The sequence below is a fragment of the Cricetulus griseus genome (genome assembly GCF_003668045.3).
Source record: "Cricetulus griseus strain 17A/GY chromosome 1 unlocalized genomic scaffold, alternate assembly CriGri-PICRH-1.0 chr1_1, whole genome shotgun sequence".
Lineage (NCBI taxonomy): Eukaryota > Metazoa > Chordata > Mammalia > Rodentia > Cricetidae > Cricetulus > Cricetulus griseus.
The window spans coordinates 98,809,887-98,833,622 of record NW_023276807.1 but is presented as its reverse complement, the minus strand read 5'-3'; the positions used below and the strand labels follow the sequence as shown (position 1 = coordinate 98,833,622).

At 49.9% G+C, this 23,736-nt stretch overlaps 1 protein-coding gene across 1 annotated transcript in view; it reads right to left on the bottom strand.

The window, feature by feature from the left end:
* Camk2b (calcium/calmodulin dependent protein kinase II beta) overlaps positions 1-23,736 on the bottom strand; it is an 89,783-nt gene that overhangs the window by 44,560 nt on the left and 21,487 nt on the right. The window contains exon 2 of the mRNA XM_027388178.2: positions 10,330-10,424. Within this exon, the coding sequence (XP_027243979.1) occupies positions 10,330-10,424 (95 nt within the window). The remainder of the gene's footprint in view (positions 1-10,329; positions 10,425-23,736) is intronic.

Genomic DNA, 23,736 nt, shown 5'->3' with positions numbered 1-23,736 from the left:
GGCATCCCTACCTCACCCCAGGGAGGCTGCCAGCTATGCCTGGAGAGCCTCTCCATTCCCTGGGGACACTCAGGACCTTTGAGGGACCCTCAGAAATATGCAGACCAAGTAGGAAGGGCCTGGAGACATGGAGCCTGCCAGTGGGAGCAGCAGTCGGTCCCTGCTGTCACTGCCCTTGCTCAGATACACAAGAGGCTGGGAAAGGGCTGGCCATGGCTTCCTGGGCTCTGTTCCTTCAGGCTAAATCAGCTGCCACAAGCGTGAGCATCAGCTGACTGGGGTGGATGTCAGCCTGCCTGTGCTGCCTCGGGTGGCTGTAGGGACACTAGGTAAGGGATAGCTGGAGATTCCTGATGGCCAGGGCATGTCACTGGATTCTGGCCTTCCCCCGTGAACACCAGTGGGATACAGATTGCCAATAAGGCTTGGGCCGAGTGCCCAGGAAACTGCAACTACTTGCAAGGTCCACTGGGGGGCTCAGTATCTCTCCACGCCAAGGGTAGCAAAGATACCATATCCATCATTGCTGGTCCTGTTCAAATGCAACAGAGGCCACAGTAGAGAAGGGCTCGCCCTCCAGCCTGACTCTAACTCTCATCCACTTAGGGAACTGGGCCCTTGCCTAGCCAATGTTCCAGACTGCAGTGGGATCAAGGGCCTGTCCCCATTGCCTTCAGCATGTGGGAAGACCTGTTCCAAGGTGACTGGCATAGCCGTAGGATCCCGCTTTCCTTCTCATCTCTCTCAGCCACATATTTCCTGGACAGCGTGGGGGCTAGTCTTCTGAAGTCCCAGAGGGGTCAGAGCAGCCATATCATGTGACACCTGGGTACATTGGCCCAGCCTGGACTGGTAACAACATACTTCAATCCCAAGTCACATCCAGCTGGGAGTTTAGCATCAGGGTTCCACACTCCCAAGGGGCAGCACACTCAGGAACCCAGTTGCCAATTCTTTGTGGCAGTGAGCCACCTGACTGCAGACTGTGGGACATCCTGGACCTTTTCACATGGAGTGGCTTTGATGCCTTGCTGGTTAGCTTAATCAGCACCCAGAAGACCCTGGGTGGGTGCCAGAAAGGCAGCAAAAATAAGCTCAAATCTAAGAACCAGCCCAGGGTCAGTAGGGAGGCCTTGATGCTTCAACATTGGATTTTTTTCAAGGACGGGGAACCTGAATTGGGTGGAGAGTAGTTTCTTAAGAAAGAATGTACCTAGATGGAGGCCTCAGGAAGAGCTTCGCTCACACTCCCCAGGCTAGTTCACATGGAGATAAACCACCCCAGGCTCGCCCTGGTCAGCCTAGGCTGTGCGGGCTGCAGTGGTGCCTGCCTGCCCAGTCTTGGGGGTATAGCTGGTGCAGAGGCTGAAAGTGGATCATGGACAGAGACTAACTAGTCCTTATGAAAGACAAATGGCCCTTGTGGGTGAGCAAAGAGCCCTGCACAGCCCTGCAGGGCAATGGCCCTGTCTACATTACACTGGCTTTTTGGGCAGGCCTAGGAAAGTCTCTCTGTTCTCCAAGGGCATCAGGTGAGCTAGCAGGTGCCTGATAGGTGGGGGTAACCGTAAGAAGATGAGCAGAAGAGGAGGACCAGAGACAGCAAGGATTTCCCATCAGGCTCACACTCGAGGCTAACGGATGGCAGGCCAGAGAAGTGGAAAGAGATGGCTCTCGCGGGCTTTCTGTGCATGTTTTGTTTTAAGAAAGCATCAAGGCAACCAGCAATTAACTCAACCACACCAGCCAGCAGCCACCAGTGAGGAGAGACATCTGTGTACGTGTCCTGCAGCTGCCTGCCAACCCACAGGCACCAAGAAAGGGAGTGGAGCTCTCAGGGGACCCTGACCACCTGCATGCAGCACAGTTCTCCTTTGGAATCGACACCCACACCAGAGTCATGGGCCTCTGAATTATTTCCCAATTTGGCGTTCTGGGGTCTGGGCATGTGGGCTATAGTATAGTCACTCTGGGACTGCATGGCAGGGACACTGTCTTCCTTCTGAGGGGTCACTTGCCATTCCAGCTGATGTTCCACTCCCAGGGCCCTCTTCAGAAACTAGAACCTTCCCTCTGCATGTGGATGCATCTCAGCTTCGAAGAAGAGATGTGGCCTGGCATTCTTGCTCTCTCACTGCCGAGCTGGTGTCTGAAGTAAGGTTGTGGGGTGAAGTCTAAAATTGAGGTCAGTGCTGTGTGCTGCCGTAACATTAAGAAAAACTAGGGAGTCTTCACACACTGAGTCCCCCTGACTCAGTCTCTGGGGATAGGACAGCAACACGCCCCCCTCCCAGGACAGGGCACACAGCGCTGGCTCATCCTTGCAAGCCACAGAATTATGCAAGCATCCTCTGATGGATACCTGGGTCACCTCTCCTGGATATCACACAGCCTGCCTCCCCTAGTACTGCTGATTCACTGTGTTCCCAGAGCAGCTTGGGGCCCTGCGAGCATGCTCTTCTCTGGTCTCTGGGTTGCACATGACTGCAGCTTACAATGCATTTCATCTGACCGGTGTCAGCGGTTGTGCTGGTCATGCCCATTGCTGTGGGACAGGACTCCCACATCACTGCCTATGAGCAGGAGGGGATCTAAGTGAGGGGCCTGGACTCAGGCCTCAGTTTTGCCAGCTGTCAAGTTGAGCAGTCCACCCTCTTTATAGCAGGCATGGTCTGAACAGCTGTCTCCTCTCCCAGCCCTGGACCATCAGTCTACACCTGGGGTGATGTCTCCCACACGCAGGTGTCAGACTAGCCCACCTTACCAGATACCATCAAAACGTCATCCAGAGACACTGGGGAGCTGCGGCTTTGTGCAGGAGACTAAGCACTGTGACACACACTCATGGGACAAAGAGCAAAAGCTTTTGGGGTTAGTGGCCTCTAGAGTACAAAACTTGCCCACTGTGGCCCTACACTTAAGTCTTAGGCCACCTCAAGACTACAGGCTCCTGGCCATGGTGGCCTTGTGCCAGACCTCTGCCTCTGCCTCTCCTTCTCGCCCTCTCCAGAGTCTACAACTACTGCCCAGGTCTTCACAGGCATCCCAGACTGGACACCTCGGACCCATTCTAGCCTGAAGCCTGCTCTATGAGGCTAGAATGCACTTCCACCCACTAAAGGGACAGAGAAGAAACTAGCAAATGAAGTTGTGTGGCTCTAGACCTGCCCACTTACACAGTCCACACTGTTCACTGCTGTTCTGGTCTCTGGCCATAGCCAGCCACCCTAAACTATCCAGAGAGGCTCTGTTATACTTGTGTAGTGAAAGACCTGATACATAAGACATCTCCAGTCAGTCTCTCCTGATGCCCACCAGCTGATGGGGCTCAAATACCCAGCCCCAGGCCTGCAAGAAGGTGAACACCCTATGTGAGAACAGAGGGACAGATGACTGTAGGAAAGATGGACTCATGGATAGGCCTTTACTCATAACTAGGTCCCTGAATAAAGACTAATTAACACATCTCTCCCACCTATAACAACCCGGGGGGTGGGCACTGTGTACAGCATGATGCATTTTCTCCCCAGGGTCAAGGGGACTCCCAAACATAACCCTTGGCAGCCACAGTGACCCCCATCTTTGGGACTGTTCACACCAGCAGCCACACCCTACAGTCAGTCAGCCCTGGAGTGCCTCACCCTCACTCTACCTCACAGAGTGAGGCCATCAAGGGCCAGGGTTCCTCAGCCGTGGCCTGTCTCTCCACTTCTGACTTTTCTCTGGGTCTGGATTTCTGAAGCTTAAACTAAACCCACTGAATTCAGGAACTGCCTTCCACAGCCTTGTTCACTCTACCAGATAAAACAGGGTGCCCCGACCACCCGGGATGGGGAAGGGAATAATAAAGACAAGACTGCAAAGAAAACAACAACAACAAAAAAAAAACAAAAAAACAAACAAACAAAAAAAACAAACAACAAAAAAAAAACAGGGTGCCCCGGGTGAGTTTAAATTTCAGACAGACTTTAAAGATATTTAGTATAAGAATCCCATATGGGACATAGTTATACTTAATCTTTGTTCATTGTTTATCAGCTGCTAAATCTATCAACCCCATTCAGGGTGGCTGGCCCTGGGGATGGGGAGCCCTCCCTTCCAGGGCTCTTTACTTGTCTGCACACCCACGAGCCCAAGTCCAGTCAACAGAACAGTTATAGGCTGACCCTGGCACTGGGGAATGGGTGCTTCCTAAGAGAAGACATTTCACACACCAAGCCCCCAGGAAGCTTCCCTGGGCTCCCACTGACAGGTTGGAGGATTGTGTTTTTGGCCAGGGATGGAAAGGAAGAAGGGGAGGGTCTCTGGGAGGAGAGGGCACTGTGTGTAGCACAAGCTCGAGCTGCTGTGCACTGCAGTGCCCCGTCTCTATTAACCCAGTTCTGTGGATTCTGTGTGCTTATCCCTTGGGTAGGGGGTTTGGGGGTTGTGGGTAGTGAGGCCAAGGAAGGCACATTACCAGCTACAGCAATAACCTCACGTGTGGACCCTGGAGCCAAACACACCCAAGCAAGTTTCTGCGATGTGGACCTCCCCTCTAGCCTTTCCTCTCCTGGGGTACAGCCCCAGCACCCCAGGCCTCCGAGACATCAGGACAACGTTTCCCTATTAGCTTTGGGCATAGCATGTCTCCTAATGAAGAAGATGCCATGTGAGCTTTTGGGAGATCAGGAGCCAGGCATGCAGCTGAGGATAGCTGGGCACGGGCCTGAGGGCAAAAGAACTTGCTGGGCTTGGATCCTCATCTGTGAGATCAGCCCATGGGTGATGGCAGGGCCGTCAATGATGTGAGCCCCAACCTGGGACACCTGATCCCCTTGATCTGCCTTACCTGTGGGCCCACCATGTGCCCCAGCTGCTTTCTTCTACCCCCTAGCTTCGGGACTCTCAGTTCTGTTTCTGTAAGACTGTCGCCTCCTCTGTACCCGGTGAGTCCGTGTTGTCGTGAGAGTATGGAGAGAGCCTCAGCAGCAATGGGGACCATGATGAGGATATGTTTGAGTTCTCACAGCAGAGCTCAGGAGCAGGTTCCCCATTCACAGTCCACCCATGTACAGCCACTAACCATGGGCGACCTTTGCACAGGCTTCTGAAGCCACAGCTTACCTCCACAAGGAGTGTCCAGAGACAACAAAGCCACCCCCAAAGGAGCAGCTGTTAGTGTGACAGTGTCGGGAGGGAACAACAACAAAGAATGTTTCTAAGACTCGTGTGCCTAATGATCTCCCTACCTCAGCCAGTTAATTTCCCCTTAACTGCTTTTGTTAAGAGTAGTTTAATAATCGCTAATTATTCAGTACATTCATAGACTGAATGTCTCACAATCCTCTATTTAATTAAGTATTAAATTTTAAAATCTGAGTGTTGCAGCCTTTGGCATAGTGTGTGTGACTGAGCACTGTCCCTTACTGGGAGGCCTCATCTCTTCTGGATTCAGTGCCAAGTTCCTCCTCCCAACAGCTTGAAGCCTCCCTCTGGGTGCAATAGATATGGGGCTCACCATGCTCCCCATAGTCCTGGGGATATCTGAGGAAAAACAAGGTCCCCGTCTCTTCCCTGAACTTAAATAACAAATGTAAATGAAAGGTGGCAGGCAGGTGTCTAGAATCCCCCAGTGTTTTGAGGGCCCCACCCCCTTCTCCTTAGTTGGAGAAATCTGGACCCAGTATATAGGAAGGAGGATGTTGGGACAATTGGGTAGAGACCCCAAGAAGAGCTGGGACACCATGGATAGCATGATCCTGTATATTCTCAGCTCCCAGCTGGGAAGCTGCAAAGTGAGCCATGGTCCCAGGGTCTGCAGGGCTCAACCAGCAGATCCAGGACAGTTGCATGAAGAAAAGGGTTGAGTGCACAGAGGACAGCAGTGTCCATGGGAAGCTCTGGGAGTCAGAGTGTCACTGCTATCTGGCCAGGAAAAGGAGCAGTGGGATGGGGCTTCAGGCATGGCTACACTCATGCAGCCAGCAGAGTCCTCTGAGTGGGTGGCTTTATCTCCATTTCACCTGGGAAAACTGAGGTGCAGAGAGGTTAAAGCACCTGTGAGGTCATAAGACAGAGCTGGTGCCAGGCATCCCCTCCAAAAGGAGTTGCCTATCTTGAAGCTGACACCTTCACCCTCACCCCTTCCAAAAGATGCAAGAGGCTAAGGGTTTAGGAGCCTTGGGGACCTAAGGGAAGGCAGCAAGGACACAGGACAGAGAAATGTGGACAAAGGTGGGTGATGATGGCAGGGTTCTGTCTGCCAACCAGAGCCAGGAGGAGCCTCCACAGTGCCATCTCCTGGGCATCACTGGCCTTCTAGCACCGTTAGCACAATCCCTCATGAGGCAGACTGTGGACACGAAAGGGAAACAGAGGCAAAGCCCACAGCAGCCAAGGCAAGGCCAGATCTGGGTTACTGCTCACACTCAGGTCTGATCCAGGGTTGATAGGGTCAGCTTCTCCTTGCAGGCCTCCCTCTTGGCTAAGATCCTGGAGCCATACCACAGTCATGAGTTTCCTGGGAGGTCTGTAAAAGTCACTCCAAAAGTTGCATTGGCTGAGTGTTGTGGGTAAGTAGATTGATTAGGGGTAGTAGCAGTTGACTAGATGCAAGCAGAAAATCATCTTAGGTCTACTAGGTGTTACAGGACAGCCACCAGGCCTAGACCTTGGCCCCATCCCAAGGAAATGCAGAGAGCTCAAGCCCCACCTGGCCTGGTGGACCTCTCCAGGCTGTATGACCCCACAGGGCCACTCGCTGGGCACCTTTCTTCACAGTTGGAGAACTTGTGCCTCCTCCCCACTGCTAGGAGCCTAGCACTGTGCTGCTGGCCCCTGTTTCAGGCCACCTCACCCCTGCCGACTGTTTCTGTCCCCTTCACATTTAATCTTGCCTGTGAGCCTACACAAGTTCCCGGATATGTGGTCTAGACAGACCCTCACTCATCCTACAGACTCACCCCACATGCTGGGTGGGGCTGGGAATGGGTTCCTGGAGGTCAGAAAAAGTCACTCCAAAAGTTGCATTGGCTGAGTATTGTGGGGGAAGTAGATGTTTGGTTGGCTTAAGCAGAAAACCATCTGAGTATTTTTCCATAGAATTTGGCAGCCTCCTTGGACTTAATCACCCTATTTAGAGTGGGCATCTCAATCCCCAGGTGTGGCCTGGTTTCTTTCCCATGACCCTGCCCTTGCCCCTCCCTGATCAGAATGCCCAAGACCCTTTAACTGCCAGGCTGCTGAAATGAATTGCCAGTGTGTGGGGGCTTGGGAGCTTTATCACAGAGCCTGCACCCTGTCAGCTGGGCTGGATGGTGGGCAACGGGCGGTGGGGCAGCAACTGGGTTGTGTCTGAAGCCATGAGCATCTGCAAACACTCCCCTTCCTTCCCGTTACTCTGTACCTAGGGATATTCTGCCCTCGGGACAGCAGGCTGACCCTGGCTGCGTTGCTCACTGCCCAGCCCTGACCTTTTCCTAAGGGTTTTTTTTTTTTTTTCCTCATGATGAACTTCTAACATAGAACTTTTTCTCAAATATCAGCTCTTGGTGGATCTTGCCTGTGTGTGCCCCAGACCCTAGACTACTCAGCATCCTGCACGATGCTTCAGCATCTATCCCCAGCAGAAGAGGCACTGTCACACGTCCTTGATGTCATCAAATGCTCAAACCTGTTTCCACCATGTGCTAAGTTTCAGCAGGATGGCAACAGGACCATGTATTTGGGTCATCACTGACATTCAGCCCTACTCCTGGCAGAGTCTCTGAGTGGCTGCCCAGGAACCCATTCCCAGCCCCACCCAGCATGTGGGGTGAGTCTGTAGGATGAGTGAGGGTCTGTCTAGACCACTTGTATAGGCTCACAGGCAAGATTAAATGTGAAGAGGACAGAAACAGTCGGCAGGGGTGAGGTGGCCTGAAACAGGGGCCAGCAGAACATTGCTAGGCTCCTAGCAGTGGGGAGGAGGCACAAGTTCTCCAACTGTGAAGAAAGGTGCCCAGCGAGTGGCCCTGTGGGGTCATACAGCCTGGAGAGGCCAGGTGGGGCTTGAGCTCTCTGCACTTCCTTGGGATGGGACCAATGCCCAGGTCAGCAGGGATTCTGAAAGCCCCAATGAGGACCAAGGAGGGATAAGGAATGGCTACTACCTCTCAGTCGTAGATGGAGAGGCAAAAAGAAACATGAAGCATTATGGACTCTAGTTGCTTAAGTTAATACATGGGATGGGGTTTCTAGACAATTAAATTGACCAGGAAAGCAGCATGCTCAACATAACTCATGCGGCTTTTGCCGAGCGACTCGCCTGGCCGAGGCTCCAGTGGGTCTGCTAGCATGTCCCGGACTAGCACCGAGCTGGGAGAAGAGCAGTCTTTGTTCAAAAGAACAATACACAACAATGGGAAGCAACCTGTCTCCCAGACACCCCTGAGTGCCAGGCAGCTCTCATGGCAGCGAGAGACACGGGTGGGACAAAACACCAACGGGGCAAAAGCTGGAGAAGTCTAGGGATGGTGACAACAGGGACTGACCACAAAAGGTGCCCAGGAACCTCCTGGGTACATGAGGCCCATGTTCCACCTGCCTTATGAGGCCAAAAATGTTTCACACCTGTGTGCAAACCAGTGCTGAATGTGTCAGGGAGCACAGAAGTGTCCTCATTTTGGCACAGTGTACACAGCAAGCCCTCTGTGGGAGCTAACTCCAACACTATTACCACCAGTGTGGCACACGCAAACACAGATATGTACATTCATACCACACAGAGACACAAAGTCATACATGTGCACACACACACCTAATGGGCCCCGAATCATGAACCTTCTCCCTTGTGCTTTCTCACCAGCAGGGAATGTGCAGGCTTCAGGGATATTGCTTGGGAACCCACAGGAGCTGATCTCACCCCCAGGCCTGGGCTCACTCTGAGCATGGAGGGCTCCACACTGTGTCTTGACAGAGAAGATCCAAGCTCACAGATCCTGAATCACAGCTCATGAGGGCGGGGGTGGGGGTCACTGACAGCAGGTGGCTCACATCTATCCCATGAAGAATCTCAGGAGAAGGAACACACAAGCCTCTCCACCAAATGTGGCTCCCCACCTAGGGTGCAGAAGATAACTTGTTCCCTGTTCCATCCATGGCTTCCATGAATACCATCACCCTCCTTGGCCCTTTGGGGCTGGAGGTCCAACATGGAGACTAAGCACTTGCAGGCATTATTCGGTGAGGGGGACAAAGACAACAGCTGGTACAGAAGCACCCGGGGTCATGAAGATTCCTATCTTAAGCTCAGAGACTGCTTCTGAGAGGAAACACATATGAGACCCCTGATGGTCTGGTATACAGCAGGTGCTCAGACATGCTTACACATATGCTGATCAATTGTAGGTGTGTGATCAGGGCTGTCAGATGGTCAACTGTAGACAGAATCTGCTGTCTACAAGTGTTCCATGCCCTCATCATGCCCACAATAGGACCTGCCTATGGCCTAATTCAGCCCCACAGCATCTTCCAGTCAGGATGAGAGACATCAGGGCTCCTTGGCCCTTGGATAGCTCAGGTTTTAGTCTGAAGCTCACTCAGGCTGAGTGTCTGAGGACAGGAGGAGAAGGATGTGGGAAGAGAGGGGTGACGTGGTAATGCCATCCCACATTGGCAGCCACCTACTCGCCACCACCATGGCCTCACCAGGCCTCTAGCCCACCCCACTTGGGAACTCTATCCAGATCCCTATGCAGTTCCTTGACCCCCCCCACTCTGTAACCCATCCCCAGGAAATCACAGAGGGACTTTTGATAACCTACCTGAAAAGATGTGCCCTACCATCCCCCACCACCCTCCTGGCTCTGCCTGGGTGACTCGCCCAGCCAGCACCATAGAAGACCCTTCCTTGCACACCTGCAAGCCTGCAGAGGCCTCCCTGGAGCAGGCAATGCCATACCCTGCTCAGAAGACTCAGTTAAGAAGCCATCTGGGATATCCAAGGTGATGCAGGGACAGGACTTCACCTACAGAGACATCAACAGCAGCCCTGCCGTTACCCACAACAGCTTGGCGTCACTGCATCTCCTTGGCCACAGCTTTTAGGAAAATACCACCTAGTCCCCCCCAACCCCCAGTGCCTCGCCAGCATGAGAACTTGTCTCTTCAGGTCTGGAACAGAGATTCAGCAGGTTTGAGAAGGAGAACCCAGAAGGACCACATGGTAACCCCCAAACCAGAGTGAAAGTTGTGATGAGTCTGAAGGCAAATTCCTCCCACATCCACTCAGCCAGAGCCATCGTGAAGACTTTGGTGTTCCTGGTCCCCTCACCACAGTCCCGATAGGCAACCCCTGCGGGATCCTACCTCTGGCTGACAGCTTCTTGGTATTAATGATCTTGGCTGCATATTCATGGCCGGTACAGAGCTTGACACAGCGTCGGACCACAGAGAAAGCCCCCCTGTAGAGGACGCAGGCAGGGGAGAGAGAGAGAGAGAGAGAGAGAGAGAGAGAGAGAGAGAGAGAGAGAGAGAGAGACCAATTAATCTCCCAAAGACACTTGGAACCTAGTCACTGCCAGGCCTTAGGCACACGGCCAGTGACCACAGGAAGCCTATGCCCCTCCCACACAGTCCCAGCCACCCTACTTGGCATCAGCAGGACAGGGCCAGACAAACACTCTTGTGGGGGACTCTTCGAGGAGGAACACCAGCCATGCCTTGAGAAGTTTCCCCACTCCATTCCTGCACAACAGCCGACCGGTCCCAATCCATCAGTCAGATGAAATGAGAGGCGCCCTCAAGGACATACCCTGGCATGTCCAGGGGGCAAGGCCAGCTACAGAGCAGGTATACTGGGAATCGGTGCAGCTGCATACAACGACCCACAGAAGGTTTGAGAGTGGTATTATAATGCTTAACTGCAAAGCGGGAGCCACGGACCCCCTGAGATACACCACTGTCCCTGTAACATGGAAGAGGACATGGAGGTCCAGGGTGGGTCACAAAAAGAAAGTCCTGGAACTCATGGGTGTGGCTTAAAATGACAGCAGCATCAGAAGAGGCTCTGAATGCTGCCCACAAAGCTGACCTATAGAGACCTGGAGCCCAAGGGAGAGCAGGCTGAACCAGGCCAAACACGCCCTGGTCGGGCCCCTCACATCTATCTCTGCACCTCTAAGGAACTCTCCTCAGAACACATCTCAGATAGTGACCACCACTATTTCTGTTTCTTTTTGTTACAATCCTTTGAGATGAATCTTTGTAAAAATATACTATTCACTTTCCTAGGGAAAAACAAGGAACTGCTCTCCATCTGGCTCCTGAATGGCTCAGGTCACTATAGCCAGCAGTCACACTCCACAGCCACTGACTGGGCCCAGTGGCTTCAGTTCTGGGGCTGAGACAAGGTCTCACTCAGGCTGGCCCATGGCCTACTGCTGTGACCCTGTGGACAGGGCGAGGGCTGCTCAGGGCGGGGGTGGCAGGCGTGGCATGTGTTCAATCACTAGCTTCTTGTTCCATTTTTTCCACTTATGTGCGAGTCTCAGTCTCAAAATATCCCTTTGTAAGGAAAATGTAAAGAAAGAGCTATTGGTGTTACTTTTTTCTCCCAGTTTCTTCTTTTGTTTTGTTTTTTGACTATGTTGGAAGGAACCCAGAGCCTTGCATACTATATGGATGTACTCCACCTCTGAACCATACCCTACCCTGGACAATTTTCCTCCGTAGCCACTGTGTCTGCGCTGGCTTCCTCCTGTCACTTCCTGGTCTCACAGGCTGATATACCTCTATAAGCCTCAGTTTTCCCATCTATATAGTGAAGCAGCAGGCCTCACAGAACAGCTGTGTGGCTCTCTGTCCCAGCCAGCCTCATCTGCTGTGCCGCCTCAGCTTCATTTGCTCAGGACCTGAGTTGCCACTGTGTTGCTCAAGCCCAGGGAGCACAACGCCTGCAGGCTGGCTGTGCCAAAGTATCTCCTTTAAGGTCCAGGCTAGCTCCTGAAAGAAGCGGAAAGTCTGGACTTTCCTGTGCCAGGGGCACGACCTCACGGGAGGCCAAACTGCATCTCTTGAGATGTCAGACACTGTGTCAGTTGGGAAGCCCATATACGAAGCACAGCAGAGCCCTCCACACACCCTCTTATCAGCAGAGCAGGCTCCTGGTTGCTGACCAGACTCAGGGAAGGACATGAATGTCTATGAGCCGCAGCACTCCTGCAGCACGAGGGTGTCCAGACACAAAACTACCAAGAAGAGTCTGTGGTATGTGGACAGTCTACAGACTGCCTGGAGGGCTCCCTCCCCAGTCCAGATGCCCCCTTTTCCTCTGCAGAAGGCTCTGTGCTATCAGCTCAGGCTTTGGGCTAGGCACCCAGCAGGGAAGGAAGAAGCCAGGCCTGGGCAGCTGTCCAGGGAAAGAGAAGCAGGAGGCTGTGAGGCAGGGAGGTGCAGGCGCAGCCAGGCAGCCAGTGAGTTCTCAGTAGGAGTAGCAAATGGTGAAGGAGACTTTGGCCTCAGCCATAGGCAGGAGACCCCACTCCAGTGACTCAGATGCCCTACTGGGAGAAGGTGGCCGCTACAAAGTGAGAGTAGGAAGGCCGACTCCGGGATGACTACTGTGCCTTTGCTCAGTGCCTTGGAGCCACCTCTTCCACGCCCTTGAAGCCAGCTCTGAAAAGGGCTCTTCACCATCACAGCCATCCTCCAGACCACTGCAGGCATAGGGAAGCAGCAGCAGAACTACCCTCTCCTTCCCCAGTGACTGCCACCTGCCAGATGCCACTGTTACAGGAATGCCCCCTGCAAGTAACCGCAAACATGTTTAGCATGTATCACATAGGCAAGGTGGGGGCCCTGACATTTTGGACATCTTCAAGAGCAAGGAGACAAATAGCATTGCTGTCCCCCTCAGCACTCACAGGACCTGTTCACTCATAGCACCTGTCACACAAATTAATAATTACTGAGAAACAATATGGACAAAGACCCTTGGTCTAGTCCGTGACACTGTCCCTGCCTCAGGCTGACTCGTATATATCCTTCAAGACCCAATTCAAACAACTTAGTCTTTTCTGAGTATCTCCCCTCATGTTTGTTTCCATCCCCCACCCCCACCCCACCCCATACTCCCTAATACTGGACCTAAGACTTCTTTAAACCAGGCAAGCATTCTACCATCTAGGCCCCTTTTTTTTTTTTGTTGTTGTTGTTGTTTTTGTTTTTAAAAAAAGCAAGACTGTCACCAAGTTGTCCAGGCAGACCTTGATTTTTTTAATTAAGAAACTACCATTATATTAGGATTTTGCTTCTCCATTTTTAAAATTGGAGAGGAAAAATACTTATTTTTAATATACTGTATTTATTTTATTCATTTGAGAACTCCATAGATGTACACAATGCATTTTGATCATATATACCCCAACTCCTCTCTTCTAACTCCTCCTGGATTATCCCAACACATCCCTTCCCCAAATTCATTTTTCCCAGAGTCCACACAGGCCTTGAACTTTCAATCTTCCTGTTTATCATCTAGAGTGGTGGGGCTTAGTTTCTCCACTTTATTATGACCAATTATCTGCCCATTTCTGCCATTCTCTGTTGGGTCTCCCTACAGGCAGGCTTGTGTCCTGCCCACCCTGAATTCTGGTGCTAGTCCCAGCCCTGAGTCTATGACATAGAAGTCAGAACAGACTGGAAGTGCTATATATAGTGCTTTGGATGCTGGAGCTGCCGGACCCGTGGTGCTGATCCAGCCTAGCAGTGCAGGTGTGGCTGCAGGTGAAAGGCGGCCAGAGAGAGGGGTAGGGAGTAGGAGGGTCCTGAAATGGTTCATCAGGAGGGGTTCCCTCAGGCTTCTATGTAGTAGGCAGACCCCATTAGAGTGGTCCAGAAAAAGGGGACCACCTAGCAACACTGAGGCCACGTGGTCAGACTCAGAACAAGCAGAGCCTGGAGAATGGGCACTTGGAGCTCCTGTGCTTCTTGGAAACACAGGCAGGCAGAATGGGAGGTGGCAGCACTCACCTTGGAAAACACTACTGGCTCCCAAACCAGCCACCTACCCATGGCAACAGGGGCAGAAGTGGAGTCACGGGCAGAAAAGGGTCCAGAGGGAACTGGGCACAAAACAGTTCAGGCTGACACTCCTGCTAGACACTGCATGAACTTCATCTGAACACCAAGGTCACCTATGAGATGCCTGGGTGGCCGCCTGCTTCAGAACTAAGGAGAAAGTGATTTGAATAACCTGTTCCGATCACGAGGCCCCAGGGCATCAAGCACATTATAGGGCTTTTAAAATCAAATAAAGCTAATTAAAACAAGAAAATACTCTTTGAGCCCTGATTTGCTGAGAGCTCCAAATACTGTCTCATTTACAACAGGATCAACAGTACCGAGATACAGGTCCTGGGAGAAAAAGGGAAGAATTAATTCCATGCAGGATTGGAGCCCTGGAGCTGTGCAGCCTGAGGCCACTGCTCTCCACACCCTCTTCATCACTGGGGTGCAGTCTCCTTTGCAGACCCCAGGGAAAGACTCCAGGGGAAAAAATGATGACCACAGATGACCAGAGGAAGTGTCAGAGGGTGCCCCATCTCCAGGAAACCCATCTGCCCCATCTTCTCAATGGCTTGGCAATTCCTGGTCTGTAACAGTCTGGACACTTACTATGCCCAGCTCTGCTGCCCTTCACAGGCAGCATCTGGCTTCAGGATTTCCATAGGCCCCGCTCTGAGATGCCTCCAAGCCAGTCAACACCAGTAGCCTGCTGCCTGTTGCTAACATCTATGTCAGAACTCCCTTTCTGGTTCCCCTCTGTGGCCCTCTCTGTCCCATACCAGCCCTTGCTAGCTGCAGCTTAGGTCTAACCTCCCCTGCTGTCCAGGCTGCCCCCTGCTGCCTCATCACAGTATAGCTACTGCAGGGCTGAAGCTGATGCCCTCAGAGGAGGTGGTAGACCAGTAGTCTCAGCTTGTTACTGACTTTGACCAAGATTCCTGCTGGGGAGGATCAAGTCACTTTCACTCTGGCAAAGACTGAGTTACCATGGTTCCCAGATCTTGGTGAATGGTTAAGACACCGGTAATGACATCCTTTGTCCTCACAAACCCTGTTCAGATGCCCTCCGGGGACATGAGATATCAAGTGGATAATGGCTGATCATCTCCTAGACCATGTCTGGGTGAAATGAGATGATCCATGCAGATGCTGTACAGCACTGTCTAGCACCCAGAAAGCACCAGCCAAATGATTCTGCTTCTAGGATCATTTAGATAAGGAACCAGATCTCTGCACCCCCCATGACAGGTCACAGAGTCACTGAGGACTACACAGAACAGCTAAGCCAAGGGGGTGTTCTTAGTCACCCCCTCAAGGCTTGGATTCTATTCCTTTTCTCTGCACCCTTAGCCCGTATTCATGCCTTATGGTCAATTCTTGACACCCTGGGCTTCCCTGCCTCTGTCTTGAGTCTCTGCTGGCTTGAGTCACGAGGGAAGCTAACTATTTGCACAAGTACACCTGCCACCAGGACTTTGGCCCTCTCCCACAAACACCTTTGGTTGCCTGACAACAAAGTAGAGTGCATTTCACATCCTCCCAGAAGCCAGCTACAATGGCAGCTCAGAGCTGACTCGAGGACTTTGCCATCCACAGAAAGGTTGCTGGCAATTCCAGGGACACCTGCATTTTAGAGGGAAGATAATTGGGAGCCTTGAATAAAAATCAAAGTTTCAACCCTCCTGGCCCTATTGACCAATGGATGTTTCCCAGGCAGGTTCCTTGTCTAAGGACCCATGGGGGGTCAGAGATATGCCCAGGAACAAACTTGGTACTCCTAGATGACCACCCCCAGAAGATCCTCTCAACAGGTCCACTCCATCAGATCTCTTAGTAGAACCACCCAGGCAGATCTCCACAGGGGGTCCTCCTCAGCAGGGCCTCCTCATCTGTCACCACCTTCTACATCCAGCAGAACTTTTAGAATAAGTTGAGCAGGCAATGGTTTGATTTCCTGCTGTAAATTACTAAATGGCTGTTTTGAAACCTCCTCCAACCATTTGTCCAATCTTCTGACCTGGTCAGTTCCAAGCAGACTCTACGGATCATGTCGGAGTTAAAGACAGACCAGAAGGTACAAGTCGTGGCCACACTGAGGACCTTCACAGTTTATTTATCCTTAAGTTGCTATTTATGTGCTAACCTAAACAAAATACCTTCCTCCCTCTGACCATAAGGAGCTCTTAAAATGGGCTAGAGATATGGCTCAGAGCAGAGAGGGGCTGCTCTTTCAAAGGTCCTGAGTTCAATTCCCAGCAGCCACATGGTGAGTCACAACCACATGTAATGAGATCTGGTGCCCTCTTCTGGCCTTCAGGGACAAAGAACACTGTATACATAATAAACAAATAAATCGTTTTTTTTTTTTTTTAAGTAAAGATGAAGAAGCCTTTTCTAAAATCTATTTACCCATTCATCTGTCTGTCTGTCTGTTTGTCCATCCATCCATCCATCCATCCATCTATTTATCCTAATATAAGATGGGGTCCTGGTGTTTTCCAGGCTGACTCTGGACCACTGGTCTCAAGCCATCCTCCCAGCTCAGCCTCCTGAGTGGATGGAACTATTGTGCACATCAACATCCCTAACCCTTTCCTATTTTAACACTGACCTTAGCAATTTACTGGAAACACTAATCTCTGCTTGGAAAAAAGTATTGATGTTACTGAAAGATTTTTCTTTTATGTGTTTTTCAACTTCTAAGCAACAATATAGGAACAGAACCCATTTATCCACCTATCACTATCAGGAACTGCCTTAGCATTATTATAATTATGATTACAATGTTTGCAACAGAGTAGCCAAGGTCATTAAGAACACACTGGAGTTACTGAGCCCTTCCTAACCTGCACATTGCTTGTGCAGGTGCAACTCTGCACCATGAGGAGACGTCTTGTTACAAAGGGGTAGCTTGTCTATTTTTCTGCTCCCTGTCCCTGTCAATATTCCACATGCCTTGGACACATCTGCAACAGCACTGTCTGCTGTGTGGGCACCCTGTGAGTGACCTGCAGTAGTGAGCCTCCACTGCTTCACTGGCCCTGGAATTAGAGCAGGTGAGGAGAGCATTCCAGCCCAATATCATTCTAGATAGAAGCAAAGCCCTAACAGGGAAAGGTTTGCTTTTCAGTGCCACCCACAGATGGACAGAGGGCACCCTAAGCTCCCAGGCTGGCTGTCCAGTCCTGCCCAGCATCCAGATATCCCGGATTCTGAGCACCAGGCTTGAGGTAGCCCTTCTGGGACAAGCATTTGGACAGGCCTGAATTCTGTCTGCATGCACACAAGTTCCATGAGGTCTCCAGGCACCAAGCATGGCTTCTCAGCAAGGCGTTGCCTGGAGTTTGCCTTTTCCATGGAATGCTACTGCACACACAATGCCCACACTTTGACGAGAGCGAGCCTCCTCTTAAGCTGTGGAGAGTGTCCCTTATTTGACAGCTGAGCACTTCTCTGGCAACCGAGGGTTGCTTCCAACTTGCCATCTCTTAAACAGCCTGCCATGAGTGATTCGGTTATTTCTACAGAGTTCATTTCCAAAAGCACAATCATTGGGTGCTTTACATTAATTTATGACCCTAGCAACAGCCAGCCATGCTCCAGCTGCCAGGCACTCTGGCCCTGTTCTTTCTGAGATCCCCAAAGCTCTTTCCCGCTCTGCACTGAGACATCTGTTTCTTGGAATGTAGACGGATCAACCCAATCTATGCCTGAGTGATCAAATAGAGTGTGATATCTGATATCAGATATCAAATATCTGTGTGATCTTTCCATGACAACACCAGTCGGGTCTGTGGTATGACCTAATTCTAACTTAATGACATAAGAAACTGCCCTATTTTATTTTTAACTTACAAAATTTTTTATTTATTTACTTTCTTGTTTATCAAGACAGGGTCCTCTCTGTGTTGCCCTGATTGTCCTGGAACTCTGTAGACCAGGCTGGCCTTTAATTTAGAGATCTGCCTGCCTCTGCCTCTCTAGTGCTGGGATTAAAGGGGTGAACCACCACTCCCAGCTCTATTTTTGATTTTTCCATCTTATTTATTTTGTGTTTGTTTTGTGTTCATGTACATTGTGTACATGAAGTAGAACATTCATTTCTTTTTCAGTGTAGGACTTTTCAGGACTGTGAGTCTCCCAGGAGATTGGCTTTCTCTTAACCTATTGACTACAGAAATCTTCATTCAAAAAAGGCTCCAAGAGAGATGCCTTGGCCCTACTTCAATGAGATGATGGGAGAGACTTAGTAGACTTCCTAGAGGAGGCCTTACCCTCTCTGAGGAGCAGATGGGAGGTGGGGTGGAGGGAAGAAGGGGGTAGGAAGAAAGGAGGGAGGGGAACTGGGATTGGAATGTAAAAAGTAAATTAATAAAAAATGTTTGTTTTTTTTTAAAGCCTCAAGAGAACTGAACATTTTGAGGAACGAACACTGACTCCTGCTGGAGGCTGTGTGTGACCCACAGAAGCCCATAGCAGAGGCTCCTGAAGGGTGAGTGTAGTCATCCATCAGAATACACACAAATACACACCCAGATTCCTTGGCCTCTCTGTGCACCCAGGACCTCAGCTGCTGCCCTGGGAGGAACTATGATCATATCTCAGGTGGAGAAATCCCTAGCAGGGCACCCATCTTCTTTCTGCAATCTCAACTGGGTAGGGTTGAGCTGAAGGGGGACACCCTCAGCTTACGGTGACCAGGCCTGTTGCCTGGCAAAGGGTTGTACACTGGAAGCCTGTCACTGCCACCTTGTGAGTTCAGGTACTGTTGATGATGATCTTCCACCACCTGTGTTCACAGCCCTGTATTAATTAAGAGTTCAGCCTCACAGGCTGCAACACCCCTCAATCTGACCTCTCCCTGCCATACCCGGACTGTCTGGTTACCCTAGGGTCTCAAGGCTGCAAGATACATGTGTTGGGATGGTATTCTGGGGCCAGGTGAGGTCTAACAGGCCCTTGGAGCTCTTCCCTGCCCAGGAGAGCTGTCCCATGTTCTTCTTGCTCAACATCCCTCACATTCAGGCCCCTGTCTGAGGTATGTGACCAGAGCTGAGTCTCTACCTCCCTTCCTGGATCCTCCCCATTCCCATCAAAGTCCCCAGTGTCACGTGCTGGCCTCGGATGCTTCCTTCTGTCTACTTCCTACACAGGGACAGGTCCAGGAGGTGGGAACAGGGCCACAGGCATCCTGAGCTGCTGCCAGTGCAATGGACAGCTGAAAGGGGCATGCTTGGGCAGAAGCAGGGCTATGGGATGGCTCATCAGTCACCAGGCATTGCCTGCTGACTCTCCTGCCCCAGCAACAGGCCAAGGATTGGCTGCAGAACTAACAACTGTGAGGCAGGAAGAGAGCCCTGGGACACAGCTGCCGCGTGCACATTGGTTGACCAGCAATGTCTGCCCTGAATCCTAGAAGGGCGCTGTGGGCTATGTGTCATGTGACCTCTGGTTTAGAAGGACCCACAGGCCAACAGGCCGGTCCTCCCTTTCCAACGATTGAATCCTATCTCCTGGCTCTCTATTCCTCCCTCCATTTAGGTACTGAATGACCTGGAAATCTGCCCTTGACTTGGCAACTGGTGTTTCCGCAGTAAGGAGCCATAGGAACAAGGGTATGGGGTGGTTTCAGGCAACTCAGACCTACCCAGTATCCTTTTCTGCTGTAAGATCTAGGATCATTTCCCCCATCTTGGCCCATTCCCCATTTTCCCAATCCTCCCCCATAATGTACCAGGAAGCACATACCAGTCGAAAAGGTCACACAAAGCTTGCTTGCTCATCTCCCTGGCACCCTAGCCATGACTCAGCTGAGACTCATAAAGCATATTAATAAATTCCAAAGGTGAGCATATCGGGTACTGACCTCTCCAGGCTCCACCGTGGCCATCCTTGGACCACAAAAGTGATCCACCCCCACCCCAGCACAGAGCCAGCCAGGTGGCAGTGAGAGCCTGCAGATAGCATTCAGCAGACATGGATGATGCATTTGTCCTAGTGGATACACTTGGAACAGGAGATGTCAAGGGAAGAGGATCAAGGCTCATCACTCTGAACTCAAGAGACATCAAGAAAACAGTAAAAGAGTGTGGCTTTGAGTCAGGCAGGCTGGGGTAAAATATGTTCTGGGTAGGTGCTTGCGTTTTGTTTTGTTTGTTTGAAGAACTGATGCAGAAAGTAAAGCTGAGGCATTTTCTGGTCCAGCATGGAAAGCTTAGGAGCTGCCCCTCCCCTTCTCACACACAAAGCTGAGTATGTTAGAGGTCATTAATTCTTTCTAGGTCCACCAGAGAGCTGAGGTCACAAGCAAACTGCTGTTTGTCCCTTTGTACCCAGACTGCAGAGACAGGCAGATATAGAGAACTACAGCTTAGCAGAGCTCAGGCTTTGGGAGTCAGGGCTGGGGAAGCCACGAACTCACCTAGTGCTGGAAGCTCAACATGGACAGGCCAGTCTAGATGGCATACATTCACCCTTTTGTGAATCTAACCTCCAAGAGCCCTGCCAGCTCCACAGTGAAGTCAGGGGACCTTTCCCTAGGGCTTCAGGCAGTGGTGGGAGGGTTAGGGGGAAGGAGTCATTTTAAATAACCAGAGCACTCTACTCCTTTTAACAAAGCCTACTGCCCAGGATGCTGGCTAAATAAAGCCGAACCTAATCCCAGCCCCTTCTAGCTGCCCTGTACCATGTATGAGGGGAAAGACAGGGAAGGCGAGGCAGGCATGAAGGTCACAGCCTGGACACTGAGACCTGGGCATGGGTGACAGAGCTCTCTCCCTAACATGATATCCCTGGGTCACTGAAGGCCTGTTTACTTGAGCTGTATCCAATACACTATGTCCATCTTTCAACCAAAAGCTATGGATAAAACAAAAGGACAAAAGGCACAGAGCAAGCAGGCTCCAGTGTGGCAGGGAGATGCTAGAACTGGCAGATTGGGAGTTGAAAACAACGATGATCAACATGTTAAAGGCGCTAATGGGAAGATTGGAATACACGCAGAAAGCAGATGGGCAATGTGATCAGAGAGATGGAAATTCTGAGAAAGAATGGGGGGGGGAAAGCCGCAAATCAAAGACACGGACAGAAATGCAGAATGCCTTACAGAAGCTCCAAACCAGGCCAGGCAGGGCTGGGCAAGGCTGAAGGAAGGACAGGGGGCTGGAGAAGCAGCACAGTGAACAACAAAACTGAACTGTGAAGAGCAATGCCCAGGACCTGTGATGTGGGTAAGAATCGAAAACAAAAACAAAAACAACAACAGAATATTGGAATGATGACGGAGCAGGCTCCAAACCTGAATCTAAGGAGTTCAGAAAAAGGAAAGTAGAGTAGCTATCACATTACTATTTTTCTCTTTTCTCCTGCTTCCTTTTGTCTTTCCTTTTCTGTCTGTAATAGCCCAGTGAGCATATTATATACTGATTCCATTTTCTTCTCTCTCTCTCTCTCTCTCTCTCTCTCTCTCTCTCTCTCTCTCTCCTCCTCGCCCCTCTCATCTTCCAGAGTATCTTACTTCTCCATTAGCTATAGCCACCAAACATGCTGCTGCTGCTATTGTTTTAATAAACTACTATCCACAAGGTCAAGTAATAGTATTTTTATTTATTTATTTAAAACGTATTTCATATCATCTCTATTTGTTTCTTTTCTTTCTTTCTGTAGATCCAAGTTTCTGACCTATGCCATTTTTTTCTTTTTGAAAATTTTAATGTTTCTTAATAGACAGGTTTACTGGTGAACAACTTCCCTCATGTGTGCTTAGGAACACTTTATTTCTCCTTAACTATAGCAACAACAATGCATTTGGTGATTAAAGCTAATGGATAAGTGACATTGAGCAACACAGTGAAGCCCACAAGGCAATGCACTACTTTGTCACCTGAGAATCAGGGCAGTGTTGAGTGTGGACACAGATCAACTGTAAATGAATACTGCAAACTCTACAGGATCATGAAAAAGAACGATTACTGATACACTGGGACAGGAGAGGGACAAGGAAGAGAGAAAAAGAAAGACAAAGGGAAAATGGAATTAGCATATAAAATGTTCAGTTAGGTCACAACAAACAGAAAAGGGAAAAAAGAAACGGAAAAAAAGGAGAGAGAAAATAGTAGCTAATATGATAGCTTTTAACCTAAGGATATCAATTGAGTCTAAATACACCACTTAAAAGGTACCACAATAGCCAGGTGGTGGTATTGTACACCTTTAATCCCAGCCCTTAGGAGGCAGAGGCAGGTGAATCTCTGAGTTAGAAGTCAGCCTGGTCTACAGAGTGAGTTCCAGGACAGCCAGGGCTACCCAGAGAAACCTTGGAGTATAAAACAAGACTCAAATATATACTTGCGTACAAGAAACCCACTTTTGTTTTTGTTTTGTTTTATTTGTTTGTTTGTTTTTCTTTTTGTTTTTTTCGAGACAGGGTTTCTCTGTGGCTTTGGAGGCTGTCCTGGAACTAGCTCTTGTAGATCAGGCTGGTCTCGAACTCACAGAGATCCACCTGCCTCTGCCTCCCGAGTATTGAGATTAAAGGTGTTCACCACCACTGCCCTGCCTAAGAAACCCACTTTTAAAGTAAAGACACCAACAGATTAGCAGTAAAGACACAGATATCATCCAAGACAATTATAGACTCAGTACTATCCTAAAAAAATTCCACTAGCTCCCCCAACCACAGAAATAGTAAAATCTATCCCCAAATGCATATGTAAGACACCAAATAGTTAAAACAATCTTTGGGTCAGAGGAAGCTGAATGAAGTTAAAGATTCACATTTCCTGATTTCAGAACTCATTATTGAAGGGACCAAATACAAAACCAAGGTAATGAAAATGATATGGTGCTGGCGTAAGAACAGACATACAGAAATACAAATAGACATGCAGACAAGAGGGGTGAAATATGCTCCACCAACTTGTAATAATGCTAAAACCATTCACTATAGAATGGACAGTCTTGTCAACAAATGGTGCTGGGCCTTATTATCTACCATAAATAAGAATTAGCTCAAATGGACCAAAGTCTAAAACTTGAGAGATCCAATTTTAAAACACTTAGAATAAATCAGATGGAAATCTTCATGACATTAGATGTGGCAATGGTCTCTTAGGCATGATACCAGAGGGCAAGCAACAAGAACTGCAAACTGGACTTGAAGAAAATACAAAACTCTGTGAGCATCAGAGGAAACTATCAGGTATGGGATGTGACTCAGGGTGGCCTGGCATTCGTGAAGCAGAGCTAAATCCCCATGTCACACACACACACAGACACGGACACAGAGATATGGACAGAGACACTAAAGACAGTGAAGAGACAATCTACACTATTGGAGAAAATGTTTGCAATTCATATATCCCATGAGAGTGAAACAGAAAAATTCCTAAAGTCAACAACAAAACCCAAAAGTACAATTCTAAACACAAGCAAATTGCTTGAGTGGACATTTCTCCAAAGAAGACAACCGGACAATAAAGACACTGAGAGGTATTCAGCATCCAGTAGACACAGCCACTGGCCCCTTCATTAGGATGACTACTTTTACTACAAAAACAAAACAAACAACAACAACAAACAAGTAAAACAAAACCCTTAAAGACTGAACACAAGCGCAGCAGGGAGACAGAGGACTTGGAGCTTTGGCATCAATGATAAGGACAGAAAATGGTAAGACAGCCTGTGGTTCCTCAACACAGTTAAACACAGGAG